This window comes from Chelonoidis abingdonii, chromosome 14 (assembly GCF_003597395.2).
Source record: "Chelonoidis abingdonii isolate Lonesome George chromosome 14, CheloAbing_2.0, whole genome shotgun sequence".
NCBI classification, from domain to species: domain Eukaryota; kingdom Metazoa; phylum Chordata; order Testudines; family Testudinidae; genus Chelonoidis; species Chelonoidis abingdonii.
Window position 1 is genome coordinate 40,463,926 of NC_133782.1, and position 27,034 is coordinate 40,490,959.

Consider the following 27,034-nt stretch of genomic DNA (forward strand, 5'->3'; position numbering starts at 1 on the left):
GCAGCTATCAAATCCCCCCTCATTCTTCTCTTCTGCAGACTAAACAATCCCAGTTCCCTCAGCCTCTCCTCATAAGTCATGTGCTCCAGCCCCCTAATCATTTTCGTTGCCCTCCACTGGACTCTTTCCAATTTTTCTACATCCTTCTTGTAGTGTGGAGCCCAAAACTGGACACAGTACTCCAGATGAGGCCTCACCAATGTCAAATACAGGGGATGATCACGTCCCTCGATCTGCTGGCAATGCCCCTATTTATACCGCCCAAAATACCTTTAGCCTTCTTGGCAACAAGGGCACACTGTTGACTCATATCCAGCTTCTCGTCCATCTTGCAGGGGCTTCTTTCTGCAAGTCCCTGAGGAATGAATGTCTATTGTTTCTGTGAAATCTGCTGGCTGAGGGGGATCCCACCTATTGGGGGTCTAATGGAAAACTCATCTCTGTCACAATGTTTCCAGCCTCCATTTTCCCAGCTGTGATCCTTGGGATTCCAAGTTTCTCCCTTGATCTATATGTAATTCACAAAGGACCCCAAAGCTGGTGAAGAATTCATTCCTTAGCATCACAGCTCCTGTCACAGCCCTTTGATTTCTGATTGTGTAAACCTCAGGCCAGTCTGCAAAGCAGTCCATAGCTCCCAGCAGATATTGACAGCTGGCCTGTGTCTTAGACAAGGGCCCGAGAATATCAAAGGCAGTGCTTTCCATTGGTGCCCCCACAAGATAGTGCTGCAAAGCAGTTCTCCCAGTTTCAGGGGGAACCTTCTTTGCAATTCATGCGTCCCATTTTTTACACCACCCTTTCACATCCTACCTGCATTTCACCCGCAACAAATTCTCTCTCAGCTTGGGTAAGGTTTTTGCAATCCCCAAATGTCACGCAGTTTTAAGATCACAACATAGCCTCAGAACTTCCTTTTTCAATATATCTGGTGCAACCAGCTGGTCCCTGTAACCATCACCCGCTGGTTTCTCCCATCTCCTAGACAATAGGCCATTTTCTAACTCTACATTTCCCTGCAAAGCTTTGACCGCAGGATTCTTAGGGGATACCAGCTTCCCCAAGTGACTGCATTTGCCAAATGATTTTGCAGTCACGCACTGTGCTGTATCCAGATCTACCCTGCGGAAGCTTTTAATTACTCAGTGACAATTCCTGCAAACTCACATCCAGCGTTCCAGTGGATGAACAGTGACATTTGCACTTGTGCAGATTATGGGATGAGAGGAGCCAGCCGTCACTCCCTCAGTATCCCCATCCCCTGGAGAAGCCAACACCTTGCTCTCCTGCCTAGAGTGTGTTTACATTGGCCGCCCCTGCAACAGTGTTTTTTAATGCAGCAAAATGTAACTAAATACATCTAGGATCACAGAATGTTGGGAGCACTAATGGGATGGGGGACTGTATCCTGGGAAGCTGTGACTCTGAAAAAGGTTTGGGGTCATGATGGATAATCAGCTGAACACGAGCTCCCAGTGTGACTCTGTGGCCAAAAGAGCTACTGCCATCCAGGGATGCATAAACAGGGGAATCTTAAGTAGGGGCAGAGAGATTATTTAACCTCTGTATTTGGCCTTGGTGTGACGGCTGCTAAAATACTGTGTCCACTTCTGGTGCCCATAATTGAAGAAGGATGTTGATACGTTGCAGAGGGTTCAGAGAAGAGCCATGAAAATGAATAAAGGATTAGAAAACCTGCCTTATAGAGATAGACTCAATGAGATCAAACTAATAGAACAAACAAAGAGAAGGTGAAGGGGTGACTCAATCACAGGTTGTAAGTATCTCCATGGGGAACAAATATTTAATAATGGGCTCTTCAATCCAACAGAGAAAGGTCTAACACGATCCAATGGCTGGAAGCTGAAGTTGAACAAATTCAGACTGGAAATAATGTGAACATTTTTTAACTGCGAGAGTAATTAACCATTGGAACAATTTGCCATGGTGGAGTCTCCATCACCTATTAAGTCAAGAGTGGGTATTTTTCTAAAAGATCAGCTGTAGGAATAATTTTGGGGCAGGACTCTGGCCTGTGCTATACAAGAGGTCAGTGGTGCCTTCTGGCCTTGGAATCTGTGAATCTATGAATAGGGCCCTATCAAATTCATGGTGCATTGTGGTCAATTTCACCGTCATAGGATTTTTAAAATTGTGCATTTCATGATTTCAGCTATTTAAATCTGAAATTGCATGCAGTTGCAATTGTAGGGGCACTGGCCCAAAAAGGGGCCGTGTGTGTATGTGAGGTCGCAACGTTATTGTAGCGGGGGGGTTGTGGTACCTCTACCCTTACTTTTACACTGCTGCTGGCGGCGGCGGCGCTGCCTTCAGAGCTGGACAACTGGAGAGCAACAGCTGCTGTCTGGGAGCCCAGCTCTGAGGGCAGAGCTGTCACCACCAGCAGCAGCTGTGCAGAAATAAGGATGGTATGGTATGGTATTGTCATCCTTACTTCTGCGATGGTGCCTGCAGAGCTGGGCCTCAGTCAGCAGCCAATGCTCTCAGGCTGCCCAGCTCTGAAGGCAGCAGCACAGAAGTAAGGGTGGCATGGTATGGTATTGCCACCCTGACTTCTGCTCTGCTGCTGGCAGGGCATCCCCTTCAGAGCTGGGTGCCTGGCCAACAGCCATCGCTCTCCAGCCACCCAGTTCTGAAGGCAGTGCAGAAATCAGGGTGACAATACTGTGACCCCTCTAAAATAACCTTGCACCCCTCCTGCACCTCCCTTTTGAGTCAGGACCCGCAATTTGAGAAACACTGTTCTTCCCCATGAAATCTGTATAGTGTAGAGTAAAAGCATAGAGAAGACCAAATTTCAGGGGAGGAGACCAGATTTCATGGTCCATAATGCGTTTTTCATGGCTGTGAATTTGGTAGGGTCCTATCTATGAACAAGGGCATCTGGACAAGGTGTTGATATTCCCAAGCCTGGGTGGGATTGTGAATTTGTAGCACTGCTTTTCCTTTTCCCACCTGGCAAGTTGCCTCTCAGATGTCCAGAACTGGAAAGAGCCATTGCAGGGAATCATGGTCTGTCCTGACTGCCAACTTCCTGCCATGTAAATCAAGATGCAAACATAACCGTTGCTGCTAGCTCCTTTCAGGTGATGCAATAATTTCTCTCAGAAGAACTCAGGCTTGGGCTGTAATAAGCCACCACCCTCTCTAGTCCTTTGTGCCATTGTGTCATTTCTGCCCTCAAACTGTAGGTGCCAGCCTCTGTGTGCAATGCAAAAGGGATTTTGAAACATGGATACCCAAAGAGGACAACTCGCAATGGCCCTGTTCAGCTCTGCAAATGCTACCTCATGCTCTGCTGACCACTTGGTTCCCTTTTCTCTCCCAGCCGATGCAGCGGTTTGCAATGTTGGCAGCCTCACAAATGAACCTTCTGCAGTCAGAGCAGAGCTCTGCAGAGCTCAGCACAGCCGCCAGCTGGCCAGATCTGCCCGGCCTCAGTTTTTCCTTTCGTCAGTGGAAATTCCCTCCACGCTGAGGGAATTCAGGATGATGTTGTGAAGGTCAAGCCAATAACAGGGCTCAAAAAAGATCTAGATAAATTGATGGAGGATATTAGCCAGGATGAGCAGGGATGGTGTTCCTAGCCTCTGTTTGCCGGAAGTTGGGGATGGGCAACAGGAGATGGATTACTTGATGATGACCTGTTCTGTTCATTCCCTCTGGGGCACCTGGCACTGGCCACTGTGGGCAGACAGGATACTGGGCTAGATGGACCTTTGGTCTGACCCAGTATGGCTGTTCTTATGATCTTAACATGCACCAAGATATCTAGGTATAACAGACAGACTTAGAGAAGCACATCGGGTTCACTTATACCTTCCTGATATATTCCCTCGATGGCCTATAATGCCTCGTTCCTGTTAGCTACTGGTGACCATTGAAGGGCTGTTCAATGGGCCAGTTTCCCCCAGTATCAGGGCCTGGACCAGTGCACTGCAACCTCTGTCCTCCTTGGACTGGGAGTCCACTTCCTGATTCTAATCAGAAATTCTGTCAGACTGTTCTGCTGTTTCCTATTTAACTGCCCAGTTCTGAGCTGGAGCTAAGATTCCCCCGAGAACTTGGGTCTCAAAACAGCCACTCCCCCATCTTTACTTTGCTGGCAAGCCACCATCCCATGTAGCTGCTATTCTGTTTTAGGACACCTTGTTCACCCCAAACTCTTTGCTTCACCCGAGCTGCAGCTTGTAAGGGAATTTCCACCGGATGAATGTATAGGACACCTTCTCTGGCACGCTATTCTACGAGCTAATGATTTATTGCACAGTTATGAGACATCCAGTTATTAGCTCATCTTCTTGGCTACCCAGTCTTGCTCAGATTCAGCCAGTTTTTAAATCCAGCTGTCCCGGTGTTTGGATGGGGGCACATTCCCCAGTAAGGTGGGCCAGGTTTGGATCCCCAAGTCCCTCCCCTTGTTAGCACTTTAGTCTGGTCTAAAACCTGTTAACGTTTGAGCTGGTGTCCTATTACACACAGATCCTATTACACGTTCAGTAGCCAAAACCCCCATCATCGCTGTGTAACACCTCACGTCTAGCCCTGCAGCTGATCCTTGTCACCCAAGTTGTGCCCCTTCAGCTTGGTGTGCCCCCCATTTTGGGGGATTGCACAAGACATTTTGGAGCCAACAGTTTTTTTTATGGCCAGTTTTGTCACAGTGCCAGCACTTAACAGAACCACTTCCCTTAATTCTTGCTTTATTGCCAATTTCCCCTTTTTTTTAACAAACCAAATGTATCCCTTTTCCTAATAGTGCACAAATGCCATGAACCTGACTAGAATCCCCTTCTCCATCATACTCTGTAGACACAGATCCACACTTGCAGGCCTCATGGCGATCAGCCTCCATCTTGCTCACCAGCAGATACTTCCTCTTCTCATTCACGGCTAAAAGGCAAGATTCAAATTCTGTGGCAAGTCGTGCAGTCTCTCGAGGTGTCCTGGGCTGTCTTTCACTCCACTGCAAGTCCAGCCAAATGTCTGCAAACTGCCCCATTGCTGGTTTCTCCCGGAAGTCCTCCTCTGCCCATTTGAGTGAAATCACGTCCTCCGCTCTCCTTCTCACTCTTCATTGTGCATTGGCCAGCTCAGATTGACGGCTGACTCCAAACCACATATCAAGAGTTTCTGCCAGATGTAGATAAAGTCAGTCTCTTTTCTGTCGGTAAGTTCAGCCCAACTGCCAGAGCTGGGCCACTTACATTGGCTGATACGAAAGCCCCCTTTTTCTGTCCCTCTTCCCAGCCATTCATTTGGGCCTCAATGTTAAACTTCAGCCCTTTCTGCAAAAGCTCCAGTAGCTGTTTTAATTCCCATTTGGGAGCCTCTAGATCTTGTTTTAAGAGTTTGTTTTACTGCCTTTTGGCCATCTGCGAGCACCTCCATGACTGGTTCCATCTGGCTTCAGTAGGAGTAGCAGCTCACAGTCTCTCTCCTTGGACGCTGGATCCCACTTCTGACAGCAGGGTTTACCCCCTTTAGACCCAAGTGGTTAGCCAAAATTCAGGGTCTAGCAGGTTGTTTCCATCAGGAAGAGAAACTGATGTTGGATTCTGGTGTTTCTCTCGTGCAATCCTGTTTATGTACAAGGGCTTGTTTCCCTGAACACAGGAGGAATCAAACAGCAGGAGGCAGTTTCTTTGCTCATAGTTCCATGCCCCTTTCTAGCCAGCACTCTGCCCCAAAGCTCTCTCTCTCTAGGCTTTTGTTAGGGCCACATTCCCAGTGTTTGTTTCAGCTACATTCTTGGCTTTCTGCAGCTTCTCGATCAGCTTCATTGCTGTTTCTCATGCGTATCGCTCTGAGACACGCACACACCACTCCATTGGACAACCTTCAGGCAAACCCCTCTACCCACATGTGTCTTATATATACCTGTGTTTTGGGTGGAGGCTGCTAGCTATCTGGTTCTATAAATGAGCTTAATTGTTACATTTATCAGTAATGAAGGATGGCTGTTCCACCCACCACTTTCAGTGGGGTTTAACCCAATCCTTGTTAGTACCTTCACGGGGGGAAAAACACCAGGTAGTAAAGGGCACTTTAATGTAACAGAGAAAGCCACAACAAGAAGCAGTGATTGGACATTAGAGCTAGACACATTCAAGTTAGAAATGAGACATGCTTTTTTCACAGAGAAGTTAATAATGGTAGATTTGCAATCTCTTATCATCAAGACTGGAGGCCTTTGTGGAAAATGCTTTAGCTAACCACAATTATTGCTCAACAGAAAAGTAACTGGATGAAATTCTCTGGCTTTTGCTATATAGGAAGTCAAAGTGGATTATTGAATAGCCTCTTGTATTTGTACTGTCAAAAGGAACATCCCAGCTCAAGTAATGTGCTTAAGGAGTCAGTTCTGGGGACAGAACCTAGCTGTCCCATAGTCCAGACCACATTTTTAGGCACACAGCTACTCTCTGAAGGATACTTAAGTGGATGCTAACTCTTAACTACAACCACAGAGCACTGTTAATAAGCTGCATGAGCTGAGGCCCAGCGCTGTTTTGTGCTACTCCAGGCTGCAGAGTGTGGCTGTAGGTGGAATATTTTTTTTCTGACAGAAAAATGGGTTTTCCAGGCATAATGATGATTTTTCATCAGAACCCCCCAAACTTTAGCTTTTTGGACAAACTCTTCCCCATTTCCAGTTGCTGAAAAGCTGGGGCAGGGGAATCATTTTTTCCACAAACAGTCAAATTTTCTCCCCGCCAGTCCCCCAGTACTGGTTTGAGGTGGTGGAGGACACATTGAAGCCATGATGGCTCTAACTTCAGGAGACAAAGAAAATGACCCCGCAGGAATTATTGCAAAAACCTCATGATTTGTAAGCTGATCTCGGGATGTTTGAGAGGCCTGGCTCGTGTTCTTTGGATGCCTGAGTTTAGCAGCACCCAGGGGGTTGGTTGCTGTCAAGTGTGTGGGATTGGATTTAATTATACAGGGCAAACTGCCAATTACCCCCCTCTCAAATGCTCCCTGCAGGTGCCTGGCCTTGCCTTCTGCACCTCCCTTTGGGTGAATCCACCCACCCTGCAGCCCCTAGGGTCTCAACTGTGTTAACGCCATGGACCCAGCTTCCATCTGCTGGCCACCCACTCCTCGTGCCTGAGGCCAGCACATTCCATCACCTAATGGAATTGTTGTGGGGGGGGGGGGAGAAAAGCTCATGCCTGAGCCATTGGCACATTCCATCACCTAATGGAATTGTTGTGGGGGGCGGGGAGAAAAGCTCCAAGTAACTAGGCAATATGGCGTGGAGTCAGAAGTTTACATTCTTAGGCCTGCTAGCTAGCATAATACATGTGATCATTTATCATTTTCTTTTGTTCTTTTGTTTGTGGTACAGGAGGTAATCGATCAAAGGGGGGGGGGGTCAGTAGTAATGGGTTAAGGAATATAGTTATTAAAAGATCTGGTAGTTAATGAATTGGTAATGGATGAAATTGGTAGCACCTGTGGAGCCCACATCTTCTGGTAAACAAGTAAGGTATAATAAGACATGCAAATGGATAGTAATTGTGCATGATTTGAAAGTTGCATTCCATGCACCTTATTTGAGCTCAAATAAAGTAATCCTGCCTCTCCACTCCGAGTGGTTAATTTCGGGAATATGCACACGGGCAAACGAACCCCAAAACCGTTGCTTCCCTGCAACAGTTTTTTGGCGAGCCGCCAGGAGGTCTGAGGCTGAAAATTAGCCTTGCCCGGACCCGTCTTCGGTGGCCGACGCATTGGGACTGTTGCGATTGCCAAGCGCGCACGCGGTGACTTCATTAGGGCCTCAAGCTCAAGTCTGGTGAACGCTGTCGATCGGCCCCAATAGGGCAACCGCACATGGTGCACGGACGCCCCAAGGAAGGCAAGAAGCTTTGGAGAATCCACCATTAAAACGAGCGACGTAGTGAATATGCAAGAGCTCGTTCTCATGCGCAATGTTGTCCCGGCACTGTGACACCTCAGCGAGGTTTTACATTCACGTGTTCTTACTTGCTTCGCGCGACCGTGGAGGACCGACACAGGGTCTTCCTCTGCGTAGGCTTATGGACAGGAGAGTCGGTCAGGACACAGTATTGCTGGGCACGTCCTGGTGGTGAGATAGCTCGAGTACCGCAATTGTGAAGGGGTGCTGACTCGATCGATGATCTCAGAAGTCACAACTGAGGATAAGAGTTGGCTGTAGCTAGTTAGAGGACGGTGCACGTAATTACACAGACAGTCGACTCCTCGACATTATCGCGCGGTTTGTCCGCCGCAACACAGCGCATGCGCCGAAGCTGTCTTGGTCCATGGAAGCTGGTGTAATATAATACAGAAATACCCAGCCCCATCCTCGTGCTTTCCCGCCTTCCCCCTGTTCTGGCGGAGTGCGAAGCGTTCAAGAGAGCCAGGAGGGAATACGGTGAGAGAGTGTAGGGACTGTTATGTATTAAGGGGCAGGAGTCTGATGTCGCTCTCTCACTACTGCTGCACACCGCTTCGGTCGCGGGTGTAGTGACAAGCTAGCAGATCACTGCAGAAAATGGTACTTGGGCGGCCTGTAAGGTTGAGCGGTTACCGAGGACGGATGCCACGCCAGAAGCTCATCCACCTTGTGAAGCAAAGCGTCAGTGACCTCGTGCACCTACTCCAACGTGAAACCGCGAGTATTATGCTGGATTTTCAGGAGGTCCCGACCCATCGTGGGTTTGCTGACTTGGGCCTTACGGCCTCGCCGAGCTGAGGACAGACACTTACCTGGGTCTCTACTCTCATTTCTGTGTGTTGATGGTATCAGCCCAGTTCTTTCCTTCCACGCCATTTCTTTCATGCTTAGGTACTATCTGACAGTCCTGATCAATCTCACTGGCTGAAATAGAACTGTAGCGGCGGTCACCGCTCTCCACGCCAGCCACTTATGCCTTGAGGTGCTCATTTCGCGGTACAGGGTAGCGTCGTAGGCAGGGTTGCTGCGCCAATCAGGCATCTACGACACCACTGCCCTGCGGACAAGTAACTGCATCACACGAGTAGGGATAACAATCTTATACGATTTCAAGGGCTAGACACTATGTGTTCCAGCGTCTCAGGGCACCCTCCCTGTGTGTGGCATGAGTGAAGACTAAATGCGAACGACAATGATCTAACATTCGCATCTCGAGGCCCCTAAATGTGTGTGGACGCACCAGCATTTTCTTCACATGCTACACCTCACATCATATGGTTCTAACTACCTTGTCACGAGTGATGTAGAGGGAGATTACGGGAACTATTTGTACAACACGCGGAAAATTCCATCGGTCACAACAGATCGCCTCACTAGATTAGGCTACCTTCAACTCTAATAATGATCAACATCAAGAGGAAGTGTTTAATCCCCAAAAAAAAGCCTGATTACAGCGTGAGCAAATTTAGTCTATTGAGGAAAGGAACGGGTTAATTTGAAATTCCAGCTTGGCCCAGGGAATAAAGAAGAAAGTGCTGCTCTGCGTTCACAGGTCAAGAATCAACGAGACTAGTGCTAGTAAGAAAGAAACTGCTTTCGGCCACAGCTGGGCTGGAAAAAGGAAGATTGACAGAGGTGAACCAAAAGCAAATAAATTCCAACAGTGTCGCTTTTGTGATCCGGAGGCCAGTGTGCTTGGTGACAATACAAAGAGCCACAGCAGCTGAATTCTGGACTGGAATCCTCTGAAAGAGACGTCACGCACGGAAATTCCAGATGGTTTAGAAGAACAGCCTTCCCAAGAGCGGAAGCATATTGGCAACTTCTGGACAGGCTTAAAACAGATAAGCTCCTGTCCACAACTCGCCCCCTTCTCTGCACATTTACACAGAAGTGGCCCGTCTGGACGTACGTGTGTGTATAGAAGGGGCCTTAGGGCATTAATGTTTTGTTCTGCGATGAATGTGGGACGTGTTCCCAACGCTCTCCGTTGTTGTTTTAATTATTTTATTAATGGGAGCTTTAAAAATTCAGTGATATGGTGTGTTTTCTTTCATCTTCCCCAATGATCCTGTAGTTGTCAGCCTGATAACCTGACACAGGGATAGATGGTAACAGAGAAATTTGCCACAGTTTTGGTGAGCAATAAGAAGGGGGGAAGCCCTGCAGAATTTTACACATCAATTTGTTTAATACCCTTGTTTAGTTTATACTTTTTGCTTGGTTACTGCTGGTGTTATATGGTGAAAACTGATGAGTAAAAGTGAGCCCTACAAGGGTAAGGAAAGCTTTCTGTTCTGTTATGGTTTAAATAATGGCCTTTGCCCAATGGGCCATGTGTATTTTGTCCAGGTGGCATGCCTCAACGAGAAAGGACGGGGTAGTCTTGTGCAGTAAAAATTTTAAGGGAAAGACAGGAGGGGTGGGGGCTAAGTTGAGAAGCCCATCCTCTACTAACCTGGTAGTTGGAGACAATTGGTGCGCCCATGGAAGGGACGGTCCAGCAAACAGAAAAGGAGGAATTTGGGCCCAGGAGGGCAGGCACACAGACACAGAGAGAGTGGGGGGAGAGGGGAAGCCGTGCAGAGTTAACTCTGAGTTTGCTGCTGCAGGGAATAGCAGCTAGAACTTGAAAAAACAATGCTAAACGAAGAAGTTCTTTGGTTGTCTGTGAAATGTGTTGGTAAAAATTCAGACTGCAAAGAATTATTGCGAATATGCAATCATTTGGTTTGGCATGAACAATTTAGTTAAATTAGACTGAAATGTATACAGTGTTATGTTAATTGAAAACCTGGGCTGCCTATGAAACAAATACAAGAGAATATGGGGTAAATTCCTACTGTGTTTTGCCTGAAGTCAACAAGCGGTAAATTGGTAAATTATTTTAAGCATGATTAACTGCGCTAGAGGGGTAGACCTCTGGTTTTTTTGTCTTTTAGATAATCCAGAGACAACTGATGCTAATATTAATGCTTATGAAAGAAAGTTTCTGGTGATGTGTATATATGTTTTTTGTATTATATAATTCTATGCAATGAATATTGGTTTTTGCAATTTATTTTTTTTTGGTGTGCTTTATGTATATCATATTTTTATTGTTATTTATATTTAGTCTGTATTAATGTATATTCATGTTTATTGTTTATATTTTTGTATAAATCTTCTGGCTGCTCTAGAACATATATCTTTTTAGATAGTATTTATATTGTTGGGGTATATTTCCTCTTGTTTGCCCTTGATAGTTCTATACTTTTGGTGTTTATCTTTGTATTATTTTTTTTATATGTTCATTGTATTATAATCTTGCCAGTAAGTGTATTATTCTCTGTCTGTGTTTGTGTGTTCTGTTATGAGTAACTCAATGTAAATATCTTGTATGTTTTCCAGCGAACAGTTCATTCAATACCATGCATTTACTGCACTAACAGAATTATGTTGTGTTCTATGTTCTTGTCTTGGTTGTTGTCTTGTGGCCGGAATTGTTGTGTTAAGTATTTTGATAGAATAGTTAGTTTAATAATCAAACAAAAGGTTAAAGTTAAAGATCAGATTCATTGTCTGTTCAACTGGATATATCAAAGCGTTTGGAATTAAATCAGCGACAATGTGAATATATAAGGAAGTCTATAAGAATTGCTTACAGTAAGTAAAATAGAAACTCAAGCCAAATTGTTAATTTGCAAAAATTGTTGTTAAAATTGCTAATACCAACATGTTCTTGAAAGCAAAGACATTGAAATAAGTTAACCCACTCCCCATACTTGTACATGGGATCTTTCTGGCTACCGTCAGATTTCTAGCCAGGGGGCTGGGATGGTGGGAAGCTATATGGACCTAGAGGTTGAACTGAATGAAACTCCTCAAAGTGGGTGTGCCTTCTCTAAGCTCTATTGCTCCCAAGTTCTGCAAATAGGGTATTTAGTAAAAGGGTAATGTGTGGCATATATTGAATAATTAAGACTAAGTACTAGTATAATGACAATGTTTATGTGTTCATTTTGGGAAAAAAGGTGTATAAGTGAAAAGTGGAAGTTCTCCTTTGCAGGTTAAAAGAAGCCAGAAGGAAAAAAGGGACAAAGAAACAAAATGAGTTACACTGAAAAAAATAATTAGACACTGACTCCACCACAGTCAAGACTGGCTGACAAACCATAGAAAAGGAGGGGCTTGAAGTGGCACGCAGTCTAATGAAGGATCTGCAAAACACTGCCAGGCACTAATGAAATGTGTTAGGTTTCTTTTCTCACAGGAAAGGAACGCTACCCGAAACCCAGCAGCCCTGCCAACTCTTGGAACCAGAAACTGGATTGATGTAAAGGTCCACAAAGAAAGACATGCTTTGGTTCCATGCTGGAAAGGCCCTTATTAAGGCCTGCTGACTACCAACGACCGCGTGAAGTGGCCAGAGACTGAACTCCAAAGTCAGGAATTCTGACCTAGAAAGGACATTTGGTGGGACCATGCTTGGGAATGTGGTTATTGTGGATCTTAGCTACAGGCGCGCCCTGTGTCCTGGACAGTGACTAATAATGTAAACCCCCCTCCTATGCTATTAATGTCGACCCTTTGAAGTAACCTGAGAATAGTTAAAGAAACAGGTGTACTTCTAGTACTACACCAAGGTAAAATGGTATGAAATATCACTGAGGCTGGAAAGCGCGTTGCAGTGGGATCTAGTATGTGTAGGAATTCGGTGATTTCTGAATGACCAGCTGATGGCCATTCGGAGTGAATCTTGAAGTACTCAGACCTTGGCCAGCTGCCCCTTAACAGACGCATCAGAAATACATCTGATCTGTGATCATGGGACATACGTGGAACACTTCCTGGGTGGAAGTGTGGCTTCCCAGGGCGGGTGTGCGCCCTTATAGGGGATGAATGCTGTACTTATGTCCCAGAAAATCACAGGACATTAACAACAATCCTTTGGCCGTAGGCTTTTGAGGCAGTGGGAAGGCCCAAGAAAGGGAACTACCACTTTGACTCCCTCTGGAGTTGGTTGCCCAACCTGGAGAATAAGGAAGGGGCTTGTGGCATCTTCTCTCACAGGGGTAATGCTGTGCCGGGTAGCATCATTCCTGATTGTTTTGTTTTAAAAAAATGGCTCCTCCGTAACTTTGTGCGCCCCCCGTTTCCCCAGAGCTCCTGATGAACTCCCTTAGGGCGGTCTCGTTGCCATAGCATCGGGTGGCTTACCCTTCAAACCTATCTAGAGCATGAAGTATGAGAAACTCAGCAAAAGGCTTTTTGAAGTATTCTCAAAGGGGATTGTGGGGGGGGGGGGAGAGGCTCCAAGTAACTAGGCAATATGGCGTGGAGTCAGAAAGTTTACATCTTAGGCCTGCTAGCTAAGCATAAGTACACTATATGATCAATTTAGCATTTTCTTTTGTTCTTTGTTGTGGTACAGAGGGAATCGATCAAGGGGGGGGTCAGTAGTATGGGTTAAGGATATAGTTAATTAAAGATCCGGTAGTTAATGAATTGTAAATGAATGAATTATAGCACCTGTGAACATCTTGTAAACAAGTAAGGTAATATAAGACATGGCAACGGATAGTAATTCGTGCATGATTTGAGAGTTGCAATCTCCGTGCACCTTATTTGAGATCAATAGAGTAATACTAGCCTCTCCACTCCGGTGTGGTTATTTGGGATAGCACACCGGGCAAACGAACCCCAAACCGTTGCTCTCCCTGCAACAGAGTCACCAGCTGTTAGCGCATTGCTCCAGCCTGGGTTGTGAAAACTTCCTCTGCGAGTGCAGGGTTTCCTCCTCCCCCCCACCAAATTGGGGAGAGCAGCCTGCCGCAGGCCACAGGGAGGGATCCAGCAATGTCCCAACCACCAGCCGACCCCCGGCGAGCCAGCGGGGCTGGGCAGCATGGGCCCTAGGATGGGGATTGGGGCTGGTCCAGGCTGCTGGGATGATGGACAGCCCCATTCAGGCCTAATCTGGGCCTGGGTTTCTATGAGAATCAGAACCTGTGTGGCTTGCTCTAGGGAGGGGACTGGCTGGGCTGGACATGTTGCCACTGACAGGGTGTCAATCTGGAATGACTCCAGTGTAGGGGCAGAGCTGGGGGTTCAGTATCAAGAATGGGGGGAAGGAGGGGGCAGAGTCTGATGTGGGGCAAATTCACACTAACCGCAATGAAGACTAGGAGTCCTGGCTCAGCCCAGCCAGACACACACACAGAAATGGATCCTTTCATCCCCACCCCCACCCCCTGTTCTATATCCACCCATTCATATATACCGCCATACATACATCCCCCCAACATACACAACTGCCTGCGTTTACGCACACTGCCTACTCACACCCATCCATACCTGCACATGCACAAGTGCACCTCCATACACAGTCACACCAATCCACACACTCATCCAGCCACATCCACCCTCCCCCCTGCCCCAGCCTTCCAGATGGCCCTGAATTAGATTCAAACTCCTTGACTGGACAAAAAACAGTTGCCTTTTTTTCAGGATGAATGTAAAAAACAATCAAGCTTATTTCTGAACTAGATAGTCTTCACCCAAACAAAGCCACATGCCAGGCTGGGTGTTGGAGTTAGCTATGGGAGGACATGTGTGTGTGTGTGTATGTGTGTGTGTGCACTCCTCTCTGATAATGAATCCAGGGTTGATTGATTTGCAGTGGTGTCCCTGTGTGCGTATGGTAGATGCAGTGAGAAACAGAACCCAGAAGGAGCAGAAAGCCAAGGACGGAAGACAGAACGCAGGGGCACCGTGCACACGGCCTGGAGAAAGTGTCTAGGGAGAGCTTTTGGGAAGAATGTTGGCAGGAGGGAGGCTTGGAACGGCGAGCAAACAAAATATCTCATCTTGTTTGATTCTTAAATGGCACAGGCAGCATCTTGGGCTAGACACGTGCATATGTACCCGGGGTCAGGCAGGTGTGTTCTCAGGCAGCAAGTCTGTGCTGCCATGGCCACACTGCTGTTTGCAGAGTGCTCACTCCAGTAGAGCTAGCACCTGCCTGTCTACCCGTGCTGGGAATTACACCTCCAGCCACTGTGCAGATGCGCCCAAATATACCTGACTCTATCACCCCATTTCTCCTCCCAGCAGAAACAAGCTGCAGGCCCCTGAAAGCTGGCTAAGCACTCTGATTAAAAACATGGGGGACAACCCCCCTAAACATTCCCACAAAAAAAACAGAGGTACAAATACAGGGAGACGTGGCACACACCGGTACCTCTGTGCGCGCAAACAGAGGTTCCCATCCATATCCACACACAAATGTGCAGTCACAGAGAGACACAGTCACAGCCTCTGTCACACACACGGAGTAGGGCCCATTCCCTCCAGCAGGGGGCAGCAGGGACACACACACACCCGCACAGGCAGGAAGACACCCAAAGTTGCACCCAAACTGCTGCGCATTCCGCCAGTTGAGGTTTATGGAACAGATCCTGGAGGGGACGGAGGTTTGGTGACCCTCAGCTAGGCAGGTGCTGGGTCCATCTGGCTGATGGGAGCTGCAGCCCCAACCCATGGGGGAGTTGGGGACCGACTGTGGAATGGGGCAAAACTGAGACAGGAGAGCCCAAGCCCCAAGGAGGCAGATCCTTGCCCCATTGCCACTGCCAGAGTCACCCCAGCCAGTGCAGAGGGTTTGCTATGGAATTCTATTGGTAGTAACGGTGGGAGTATGAACTGGGCAACAAAAAGAGGCCAGAGTGAGGGCCCTGGGAGTCAGGACTCCTGGGTTCTATCCCCAGCTCTGAGGGGAGTGGAGTCTAGTAGCTAGAGCAGGAGGACTGAGAGCCACAACTCTTGGGTTCTCTCCCAACTCTGTGAGGGGAGCAGGGTCTCCATCCATCCTTCTCCCCCATCCTCACAGCAGGTCGATCCAGTGACAGACCCAGTTGTGGCTCTGTGGGGACCATGCCCCTGCACTTCCCCGTACTGTGGCCTCCTGCCTGGCCCAGCTCAGGGAGGGTGCCAGCTACTGGCAGTTCACAACCCAATGCGTTGACTTCCTGAAGACCAGCAGCTCTATTGAGGTGCCAGGGCTGGCCCGGCCCACTTGTGAATACCCCAACACCTTTATCTGCACCTGCCCCCCCAGACACTTGCAGATGGGGCGTGAAAGGGAACGGTCCTGCTGTTTCAAGGATTGAATTCACAGCCCTGGGTTTAGCAGGCCAATGCTCAAACCACTGAGCTATCATCCCCCCATTGCATCACACAGGCATGAATGGATTTTGCCTCAGAGGCAGGGAAGTATTAGCCCTATTTGGAAGGGGGGATCCAGGGCACTGAGAGATGAAGTGACTTTCCTAAGAGTAAGCAGGGAGTCTGTGGCAGAGCAGAGAATCAAACTCAGAGCACCTGAGCCCAAGGCCTGTGCTTTAACCAGTAGGCAGCCTTTCCTACCCTGAGGAGGGGAACCTCCTGTGTCACTTTGAGTGAGTGTGTGGAGTCAGGTGCTAGACCAACCCACCAGGAGGGGAGCAGAGAGAGGCAGAGTGGGGGCGGGGCCTCAGGGAAGGGTCAGGGCCAGGTGGGTCACCCACCGTCAAAACCAAAAATCAGCACCTATGCCTGCAAACCCCGCTCCACAGGCCCAGCAGCTCCCATTGGTGCTTTTCCCGGCCAATGGGAGCCACAGAGCTCGTGCTTGTGGGGGGCGCAGCACATGGAGACCCTTCGGCTTCCCTGATCCTAGGAGTCAGAGGGGCCTGCAGCAGGAGGGGTGAGTAGGTGAGTAGGATGGGGTGAAGAGGCTAGCAGTGGGTTGGGGGGGGTGACTAAGCAAGCGGTCTGCTATTGACACCAATCAGCTCTGTCAGTACAAGGATCTTTCGACTGGTATTCACTGCCCCAAAAGGAAAATCCAAAATATGTGCTTTTGAGCATCACATCTGTCCATGTGTCATGTTTGGCCTTGTGTGTGTGTTTCTGTGGGTCAGTCTTGTGTGTTTTGTTTTTTGTCTGGTGTGTTTTTGTGTTCTGTGTGTTTGAATCCCTGGCTTGTGTGAGCGTTGTGTGTCTCATGTTAGGTTTTGTCAAAGTTAGACTCAGGACTTACAGTTTGTCAGACCACTCTGTTTTATTTGCACAGGGCTCTGCTAATACACCCAGATAATGTGAGCACCATGCAAGACACAAACTGTCTTATTTATACAGATAAAAGGGCGAGAACTTAACAAAGGGACCAAGAGCAAAACTGTAAAATTCACCTGGGGCACAGCATGCATCTCCTACTTCCTTCCAAACACTTATCGATCTAAGGCTAATACTTCACCAATCGCCCTTAAGTGGAGCAATTGTTTTACCTTAAGGTCTGCATTCCTGACATCTGGATTGCAGCAAATCAGCTCTTTTGCTTAAAGGTACACACAGCATTTCTTTAATCCATTCTTATTTTTACAATATAATTCATTCTACTTCCACAGTTTCGTCTGCGTATGTTGGTGTTTTGTGCATGTGTGCCTCTTGCTTGGATGCATCTTGCATGGGTTCTCTTCCAGTTAGTGTGCATGTTTGTATCTTTTGTTGGGGTGTCATGGGGCGAGTACACCCCATCCCCCTTTGGGGAGGGAAGAGTGTTACAGCCCTGTGGCTAAGTCCTCTGGGCCGCCCTTAACCTCAGGAAAGCCTGGCCTAGTGTTGTAGTAACCAGGCAAGGTGCTAACAAACTTCAACAGGACTTTTTACAGTGGAAACCTCTTTACCAAGCTGCTGCTGCACCCTCTGTAATCTCACTCAAGGCTTGGCTACACTCGAAACTCCAAAGTGCTGCTGCGGGAGCGCTCCCGTGGCAGCGCTTCGAAGTGCGAGTGCGGTCGCGGCGCCAGCGCTGGGAGAGAGTGCTCCCAGTGCTGGGTCACTGTTTACACTGGTGCTTTGCAGCGCTGTAACTTGCTGTGCTCAGGGGTGTGTTTTTTCACACCCCTGAGTGAGAAAGTTGCAACGCTGTAAAGCACCAGTGTAGCCAAGGCCTCAGCCTCCTCAACTCCCCCCCCCGCTTCCTGTTTCCTGTCCTTTCAGACTCCCAGCAGCCAGTGCTCCCAGTTCTAACAATCACAAGCAACATCTAAACAGCACATTCCCTCCTCTCTTAAGAAACTTTTCCAATTAAAATAAACATTGTTATTTTAACCACAGGAACAATATGAAACAAGACACTGTAGTGTTGGCAGAAATATTACACTGAAAACATTGTAGATACTACATAACATAGTCCGGGCAGGTGGTCGTCTGGATCTGACAGGCCATCTCTCAAGCCCCGGTTCCAGTGCAATGTCTTGTTGTGATGGTGCTACGGTGAAGTCATCCAGTGCAGACTGGGTGTTGGCATAATCTCCGCTTGGTGCACAGGCAGGTGCAAGATAAGAAGCATTTCATACCCACCCATCAGAAAGTCGATAGGTGTAAGGTCCCTTCTTCTCTATGATTTTAAGAGGAGCTGTGAATTTATGGCTCCCTTTGCATAAGATTCCAGGTTTTTGTATTCTAACGAAGGAACCACACTCAAACTTTGGTTCCTTAGCACCCCGCCGCTTGTCTGTGAAAGCCTTAGACTTTGCTTGGTTCTGTTCAACTGTTTTTCTCACTTCATCCTTGTTTGGGGCATCAGGTCGTGCCTTTAACAATCCAGCAATGTTCAGCTTAGTATTCATCTGTTTCCCATGCAGTAACTCTGCCGGTGATCTTTGAGTTGTGGCGTGTTGTGTAGCCCAGTATGCTTGCAAGAAATCGGTAGTGAAGGGGATCCACAATCGCCCTTCCAGTTTAGCCGTTTGCAAACTCTCTTTCAAACTTCTGTTAAACTGTTTGATTTCCCCATTGGCTTGAGGGTAATCTGGGACTTCAGCGGCTCCTCGGCTGTACCTAGCAACATGCATCCTCCCTCCTCAGCAGTCAGCCCTGACTGAGCTGAGCTGCTCCCTTTTATACTGGTGTTCCAGTTGGAGCATGCCCAGCAGGGACAAAGGGTGTGCGGCTTCCTTGGCCCACAGCGCAGGGTTAATCCTTCCCTGTCCAGTGCGAGGCAAGTACACCTGGCTTGGGTCAGTCTGAGCCTTGTCTGTCTCTAGTGTTATGCCCTGTGAGTGTTTGTGTCCTGTGTGTCTAGCTGCATGCATTCCTCCAAGTGTCTCTTTCCACACACCTTCTTCCTTCCTGTGCGCAGAACCAATAGGTGAGCAAGTTAAAACTCCAGCCCTGCCCATCTCCAACCTGGGAATGCATGAGTGGTCACCGTACGTGGATGTGCAAGGTGTGTTGTCATACTCAGCCCTTTTCATTGTTTCTCCAGCTAGTGCACCAGCATGCAACTCTATTGCTGAATAGGCTGCTCTTGTGATGCTGGTGCTATGAGTTCCAGTCTGGCGGGGGCTGTTTTTGAATGCGCTCTGGGGGAATTTGATCTACTGGGAGCCGACTAATCTCGTCTCTTCCTGTGATGACAGCATAGCAGCCCAAAAGATACGTGCGCAGTGAGAGCCACTTTCAAATCCCCAAAGGGGTTTAGACACTGACCAATTCTCATGGCCTCCACATTCCTTAGGTGCCTGAGAAAATCTCAGCCCTCAGTGTGTTTGGATGCAGAGCTCTGCCTCCTACTCTCTTTCTGCTGTGCTTTTGTAACACTGACAGATCCTGGTCCTCGGCAAGCAGGATTGAACCTGGGATCTCTGGAGCTAAATGCCTGAGCCTCTACTGCATGAGGTAAAAAGGCATGTGGCTGTTAGCTAAGGTTGTAGAGCTGACTCTTTAATCTCTCTCTAAGTGGTCTCGGTGCCACTAGCTGGGACAGAACACCACACCTTGGCGGTGTGTGGGTTATGCTTTCAGAAACCTGGTGGCCTGCTAATCAGATGAGAAGAAGTCATTTTTATAGTTCCTCATTAAGGTCCAGAGCTGACTGTGGAAGGGTGGGTGGTGGGCTACTGGTCAGGATTGAAAGGCATCAGCACAAATCTGTCCAAGGAGAGCCAAGGGCAGAGAGAGAGTAGGGGGCTGCAGGCTGAGATCGAGGGGCATTAGTGGAGCTCTGTGTGGGGCTCTGGGCTCTATGGAAACTCTCGGTGTGTCCTACCCAGCAAGTGTAAGGTGGGATTGTAGTGCAGGGGGGCAGAAACTGTGCCAGCTTTAGCCTAGTTAGTGTGGGTGAAAACAGCAGGTAGCAGAGACTTCACCATCGGCCAAACTGCCCCAGTACCAGCCGCTAGGGAACCTGGGTACCACTCTGGTTGGCTGTCTGTGCTGCAATCCGGCTACCATGTCTCCACTGCTCTTTTTACCTGTGCTAGCTAGATAACGCCAGCATAGGATCCCCCACCCATGCTACCATCACACCTTCATTTGCTGTGTAGATGCCCCAAGTCCTGACCTACTGGCACTTCCTAATGCAGTCCTAGCCTAGAAACTCATAGCTCTACCAGTGCCCCTCATTCCTGATCCGCAGCCCACTGCTAGCCCAGGCCTGGGCTCTCTCCACCTACCCACCACAGCGATTTGAGGACTTCAATAATTCAGACATAGGTTAGGGGTTTGTTACAGGATGGGTGGGTGAGATTGTTTGGCCTGCATTGTGCAGGAGGTCAGACTAGATGATCATAATGGTCCCTTCCTACCTTAAAGTCTATGAGAGGGGGTCAGGAGTCAGACTTGTGTCTACACCTCTGGGAGGGGAGTGGGGAATAATTGCTTAGAGGGGGGAGGCCCTGATCTCAACTGGGGTCTATGCAACACATGGCACAATGGGGATCCAGATCTTCAGCAGTGTATTTAGGAGCCATGTGATAAAAATAAGTAACTCCCCTATTTTTAGACCACTGGGGGCAGAGTGGGGTGGGAGGGGATAATGGGAGGCATTTGTATTCCAGGAGTTTCCAGGGAGGAGGCAGATCCCCACCCCACGCTGTCTCCATCCATCTCCCCCATCTCTTCGCACTGCAGGTGAATCCAGTGACAGACGTGGCCATGACCCTGAGGGGACCTTGCCCTTTGCTCTTCCTGACCCTCATTCTGCTGGTTGCTGGCCTGGCCCACATCATCAGACCACCCAACAGTTACCAAAAGTTTGTGAGCGAACATGTTGATTTTCCCAAGACCAGACCCCCCCGTGGCCAGACCTACTGCAACTACATGATGTGGCGCCTGAGCCAGAAGATCCTTATGTGCAAACTCACCCACACCTTCATCCACGCCCCCATCAGCCGGCTCCGGGCCATCTGCACCACAGGAGGGAGATGCAACCGAAACAACGTATGCGACAGCAATGCAGCTTACCCCCTCACCACCTGCCGCTTGCGCAACCCGCCCCGCCCACCACGCTGTATCTACAGGGGAATACGCCGGACCCGCAGGATCCGCGTGGCCTGTGTCCGGGGGCTGCCCGTGCGCTTCATCAGAGTCCTGTAGAGCCCAGGTGCTGGCCACGGGCTGGGAGCAAGGGGTTCCCCTACCCTCCGTGTTCGCTCCAGTGCAGACCCCTGTCGCTGGGGGCTCTCCTGCCCCATCCCTGCCTCCTGGGCATCGCCCACCATGAGTCTCCACAGGGACATTCAGTGTCTCCCATTATCCCACAGGCCAGCAGCTTGGGCCTGGCGGGGAAATTTCCCACAGTAGGTGCCCAATTCCCAGCCAAACGAGTGAAAATCCGGGTGCCCAGCCCCTCTCCTCCAGCTGGCACTGAGACCTTCACCCTGAGCCCAGCGCCCACCTCGCAGGGCAGGATCCAAACACAACTTGCCTGGACTTGGGCTGGCTGCCCTGAACCTCGCAAGGGAAGGGGCCAAACAGCTCTGAAACCTCAGACTGATTTGGTTCAGGTGCCCACTTTAGTCTCCCTGGATAGACCAAAATCCCAATGAACCCCTTGATGGCCTCCCCTTCGCCATCCCTCACCCTCTGCTGCCCCCTAGTGCCCATTATACTGTACAGTCCTTCTCCATCCCTGATCGACTGGATGCTCTGTGGATGTTGTCTCAGGCTGAGCCCTGGGGAAGCTGTCGCTGAGTTCAATTTTCTCGTTGTTTCTTGCGATAAAATGCTTTCCTGCAAACGCAGAACGAGGGGAGAGTTTTTGTGGGGGTTGGGTGCAGAGTCACTGGTTATCCAGTGTTATTTAACCCTAGCAGCATGTTAGAAATCCAGTTAGATCGCTCAGATGGATCAGGGAATGGGATAAGGTGCAGCAGCTCCGATCCAGCCCTAGGTTTGGGGGACCAGCTGGCTGAGAGGTCTGGGGAGTGCAATCCTTTTCCTCTTTAAGGGGCACTGGCTCTGATCTGGCCCCAAAACTGGCTGGCTCAGGGGGTGGGGATTGGATATGAGGCCTTTCCCTTTCAGAGGCCCTGTCCCTAGTCCCTGTGTGGCCACAGGCTGGGTGGCTCAGTGGCACATGGGGAATGGGGTACAGCAGAGAGCCACCTGCAATGTTGAGCCAGCTTGGCAGGGTCTGACTGCCTCCTGGTGCTTGTCAGGGATGGGGATCCGAGAATAAAGAGGTTTCCTCTGAAGTTTGCCAGTGAATGGCTCAGGTGCTTGCAGCCAAAGTCTCTATGGGGCTGGAAGGGTCCCCGTGCCCCACAGACACCTATGGGGCTGTGTCCCAGACAGGTTTGCAGTAGGGAGGCAGAGTTGGCCTCTCCTGCCCCTGCACCTTCACCCACTGCTCTGCAGTTCCCAGGGTGTGTACAGCCAACACCACCGCAGTGCCCCTTTGCTGTGATACAGCACTCGGCCTCCAAGCTCTTTACACAGACCGGGCCACACACCCAGGGAAACAGAAACAGGGTCTGAGCTGGAGCAGACCGTAGTTGCTGGAGAGAGGGGTAACCAGCCTGGAACCGGGAGCAGTGGGTGGGTTCGGGTTCCCCTACCAGCCGCTGGGAAATTGGCACTGGACCTGACCAGGGATTGGAAGCCTGTCCAGAGCGACATGAGGACAGCTGATCCATTGGCACTGTGATACCCCCGAGGGCAAAACACAGAGTGGCCAGACTGGAGGGCCAAGGTCTGAAGAAGGAGCACGCTGAGAGAGAGGGGGGCTGTGGGGACAGAAGAGGGGCCAGACTTGAATAATCTTCTGTGCGGCCAGGGGGAGGAGCCCTAGCAGCATGTACACATACACATAGAGACACATGGAGAACCAGACACAAACCCATACAAATACACATGCCAGTTTACAGCTTCCAGCAGCCCACACCTCAGCAGGACTCCTCCCCTCCCACTGGGGACAGCAGAGACATATGGACACACACACACATTCACACACCCACACAAACGCCCTCACACATGGCCGGTACCACTTCTGGCCACACTCCGCAGAAGGAGGAGCCACGTTCTATCGTAACATCCCAGGGCACAGCATCTTGCTGTGATATCTACCCCACCCCCACCAGCTCTTTGCACTTCCCAGGATTGGGGGCAGGGCTGGGGGGCAGGAAGGACAGTGGAGCGGAGAAGTAGAACTCAAATAAGGCTCATGCAAAGAACAGAATGAGAGAGACTGACTCTGGGTTGGGGGTTGGAATCCTGAGGGTTAATTCTCAGATGTTCCTTGGTACAAAACTCTCCCTGCCCATCCCAAGGAGCAGGTAACACCCTGGTGAGATGCAAATCTCACAACGCTTGGTTCCCAAGGCCGGGCGTTACCTGCTGAGCGATGGAGCCAGCTGTCAGAGAGAGGCAGAGGGAAAGAGAGAGACGCAGACTGGGTGATATTTTGCAGCGATTTCCCCTCAGCTCCCAGCCAGGGCTCTCCCTGGCAAATGCCCCAGTCTGGGCTGGGCTGCAAGGCTGATTGGTTTGCCCACAGGCTTGTGGCTGGGTGACAAGGGGCAGGACCTGCTAGATACACACACACACAGAGTCACTCTCACGCACTCTAGTGAAGGCAGCCGCCCTCAGCCACACAGAGACCATTGTCCTGCCCGTGGGACAGCCTCCGGGAGCAAGGTGCCGCACTTTAGCTCTGTGTAGCTAGGTGAAGTGACCCCAGGTGGAGGCATCGAGCTGACCTTGGCCAGCTGCATGGAGGTGAAATGTACCTGGGCTTCGGCGCCAGGAGGATTGCACACCTGGTTTGGCTTGTTTCCCCTGGTGAAGAGTCACTGTCTGTATGTTGCTTGTCTCTGCTCAGGGATCACACAGTTGTGCATGTGGTGGCGTGTCCACCTGAACCTCAACCTCAGCTCCCTCTGGGTGGGCCAGGAAGACCGCGTGAAATGCAGCCCAGTGACTGCCGGAGAGGCTGGAAGCAGCTTGGCAGAAACTCCTCCGTAGCCAGCTGGGAAGAAGCTGTGAGGACATGATGGGAATAGAGGGTCAGGGACCCGGGGAAGACCCTGATGGGCAGGTACAGGAAAGTGGCAGGAGCTTGGAGGCAGGGTCTGGGTCCCCCTAGCTCTCCTCAGACCGGGGGAAGAAGATAAGGCTGCCAGGGACACCAAAGAGAAGCCCCGGATGGGGGCCTCCTCAGCATGGAGGCCACCAAACATGGGGTTTCCCTGTGGTTTGGGCTGGACTCTGGATTATCCTGAAAGGGGCAAGAGGAGCAGATCATAGCTGCCAAGGGTCCCCCAGGGGCCTAGCCAGCTGGTCAGCAGGACTGGAGTGGGGAGAAGCACCCGGCTGCGAGGGTGGACCTGGATGCTGAGTCTCTTTGCCATGGGCGTACCTGTTGGGGAAGATCCCCAAGCTCCAGAGAAGCACACCAGCTCCCTGCAGGCTCTGGGGCCTGGGGAGTTTCCATGGTCAGTTCCAGAGCTGGGAACAGAACTCAGCTCCCAGCCCCCTTGCCCCAGTCAGCAGCAGGAGATTGACGTGGTGGGGGGAGTGCAGGCTGGGGGAGTGTGTGTGTGGGCATCTGGGAGGGGTTCCAGTTGCAGGCAAGGTGGGAAGCGAGGGAACCGCAGGTTGAGGGAGCGGGGAGATCAGACAGGGTTCCCAGCAGTGGGACAGGGGGTTTGTGGGGTGTTTACCCCTTCTCCTGGGAGCCCTGTGAATCAGGAGACTCACATGACACCCCCAGGAAAGAATCGCACCACAGCCAAGCACTGTGCTGGGATCCGGGCCAGATGACTAGCCCAATCAGCGGTTCTGTGGCTTCTCTCCTGGAGCACAGTCCTTAGCCTCACAGTTCAGATTTCACTCAGAACTTGTCTTTAAGAGAATTAAGTAAAAGTCCCTTTCACCCTATGACACTTCCTGGTGTACCCAGGGTTGTGTGGTGCCTCACCCCCCACCCCCCACCCCCCACTCTTTGTGTGAGGCCGGCTTGCCGGGAAAGCAGCAGCCTCTGGGAACACAAGCAGTAATTTGCAGGCCTCGTTCTCTCTGCACATATGAGCTGTAGGCACTTGTCCAGCCTCCAGCCCTCTGAAGCACCCAGCACGGTTCCACCAGGCATTCTTGGAGCATCTGGGTTTGTGGTTCCCAAAGGAAACTGGTAAGACTCACTCAGGATCATCACTGAGCTCCATAGTGCAAAGAAGAATGAGCACAGAACAGAGGTTCAAGTGATAAGAGCCAGAATATTGGACACAAAGGGTGACGTATAAGACAACATCACAAGGTGCTTTCTAGATACTAAACCCAACAAACAAAGAATTCCCCTGCCACCTACAAGCTCTTATCCCCAAGTTCTTTCCCCAGCAGTTTCAACCAGGGTGGTCATGCCCCCACCTCAGAAAATCAAGCCCTCCGTCAGCTTATCCTGCAGGAATAACTGTGGGGTCTGCTGCCCTTCCTCGGCATAGTTCCAAAAGTTCGTTGTCTTACCCCTAACGAGGAGGGCTGTTAATTCCTGGTAATGTGACCAGCCAGAGAGAGAGAGAGACGCATCTCTTCCTTGCTGTCTGTCAGGAGGATGTGGATCGCTCTTTGGGGGCCTGTCTTCACTCACAGACCGAGAGAACATAATTTTTAGCAGAGATACATAACTCCTTAAATCTCCCCCAGGTATAAGTCTTGCAATGATTCACGCGGCCAGTCAGATGCTGGCTTTTATTACAGATCCCTACATGACATTTTCAGGCCTATCTGACAGTGTGTGAAACAGAAACCTTGGAGGAAGATATCATTAATTAACTGACCACTTAATTCCCCTCCTCTTGGTCCACTTCCTTCCTTACTCTATTCGTGTTTCAGTTTCTCTGTACATAAAATAAAGATAAGGCGGAATAAGACGTAAAACCAGATGGATTTTTATAAACAAATTTGATTTGTTTGCAAATGGTAATACAAAGAAATGACATATTTTAAGCATTTATATGGTATGTAATGAAATGTTTCAAGTGTAATTAAGGTTAGGTAGCACATTATTACCACATAGATGTAGTTTGTTGTGTGTGTGTGTGAAATTAAAATATAATAAAAATTTAATAGGAAAAAAACCCCAACTAATTACCCAATTAATTATCTACTTTATTAATATTCCTACAGGGAGCTGCCCCAGGGACCTTCCCCAGCTCCTTATTGGCTAAGTAGAAATTGCCCCCAAAGGACAGGAGCTGGAATCTCCCCATGTGATATTTGAATGCCGCTCCCAGCTGCCTTTTTGGCAATGAATCGCTGACAGAGCGGAGCTGTGGTTTTTTACATGAGATGATGATGATGAAGTTGCACCAGCAGGTGGCACAAAGGCTCCATTGGCTGTGCAAGGAGAGCACCATGTGGTGACAATTAGAGGTGAGGTGCTGGCTGCAGGCCTTTCTGCACAAGTGGTTTGTTGGTCTAAATCAGGGGTCGGCAACCTACGGCATGTGTGCCGAAGGTGCCAGACGACTGCTGACTCCTTACCGGCCGGGGTCCCACTCAGCACCCACTGCTGGCCTGGGGGATGGAACTCCAGGCTGGCAGTGGGTTGAGACCCCAGCTGGCAAGGAGGTGGAGAAGGAAACCCCAGAGTGGTGGTGGGCTGAGCTGCTCAGCCTGCCGCCGCTCTGGGGTTGCCACTCCTGGCCCCTTGCCAACTGGGGTCTCCCCTGCCGCAGCCCACTCAGCACCCGCTGCTGGCCTGGGGGAAGGAACCCCAGGCAGACAGCGGGCTGAGAAACCAGCTGGCAAGGAGCTGGTGGTGGAAACCCCAGAGCG

The 27,034-nt window shown here is 49.8% G+C and overlaps 2 protein-coding genes across 2 annotated transcripts in view; one reads left to right on the forward strand and one right to left on the reverse strand.

The window, feature by feature from the left end:
• The window catches only part of LOC116815845 (ribonuclease-like), a 12,203-nt gene extending 6,399 nt beyond the window's left edge, over positions 1 to 5,804 (reverse strand). Inside the window, exon 1 of the mRNA XM_032764547.2 lies at positions 5,769 to 5,804. Within this exon, the coding sequence (XP_032620438.2) occupies positions 5,769 to 5,804 (36 nt within the window). The remainder of the gene's footprint in view (positions 1 to 5,768) is intronic.
• A 14,887-nt stretch (positions 5,805 to 20,691) lies between these two features.
• On the forward strand, positions 20,692 to 21,355 carry LOC116815851 (ribonuclease-like). Its single transcript, XM_075072115.1, has 2 exons — positions 20,692 to 20,715; positions 20,891 to 21,355. The coding sequence occupies exons 1-2, from the start codon at positions 20,692 to 20,694 to the stop codon at positions 21,353 to 21,355; spliced, it is 489 nt and encodes a 162-aa protein (XP_074928216.1).
• Positions 21,356 to 27,034: the final 5,679 nt, after the last annotated feature.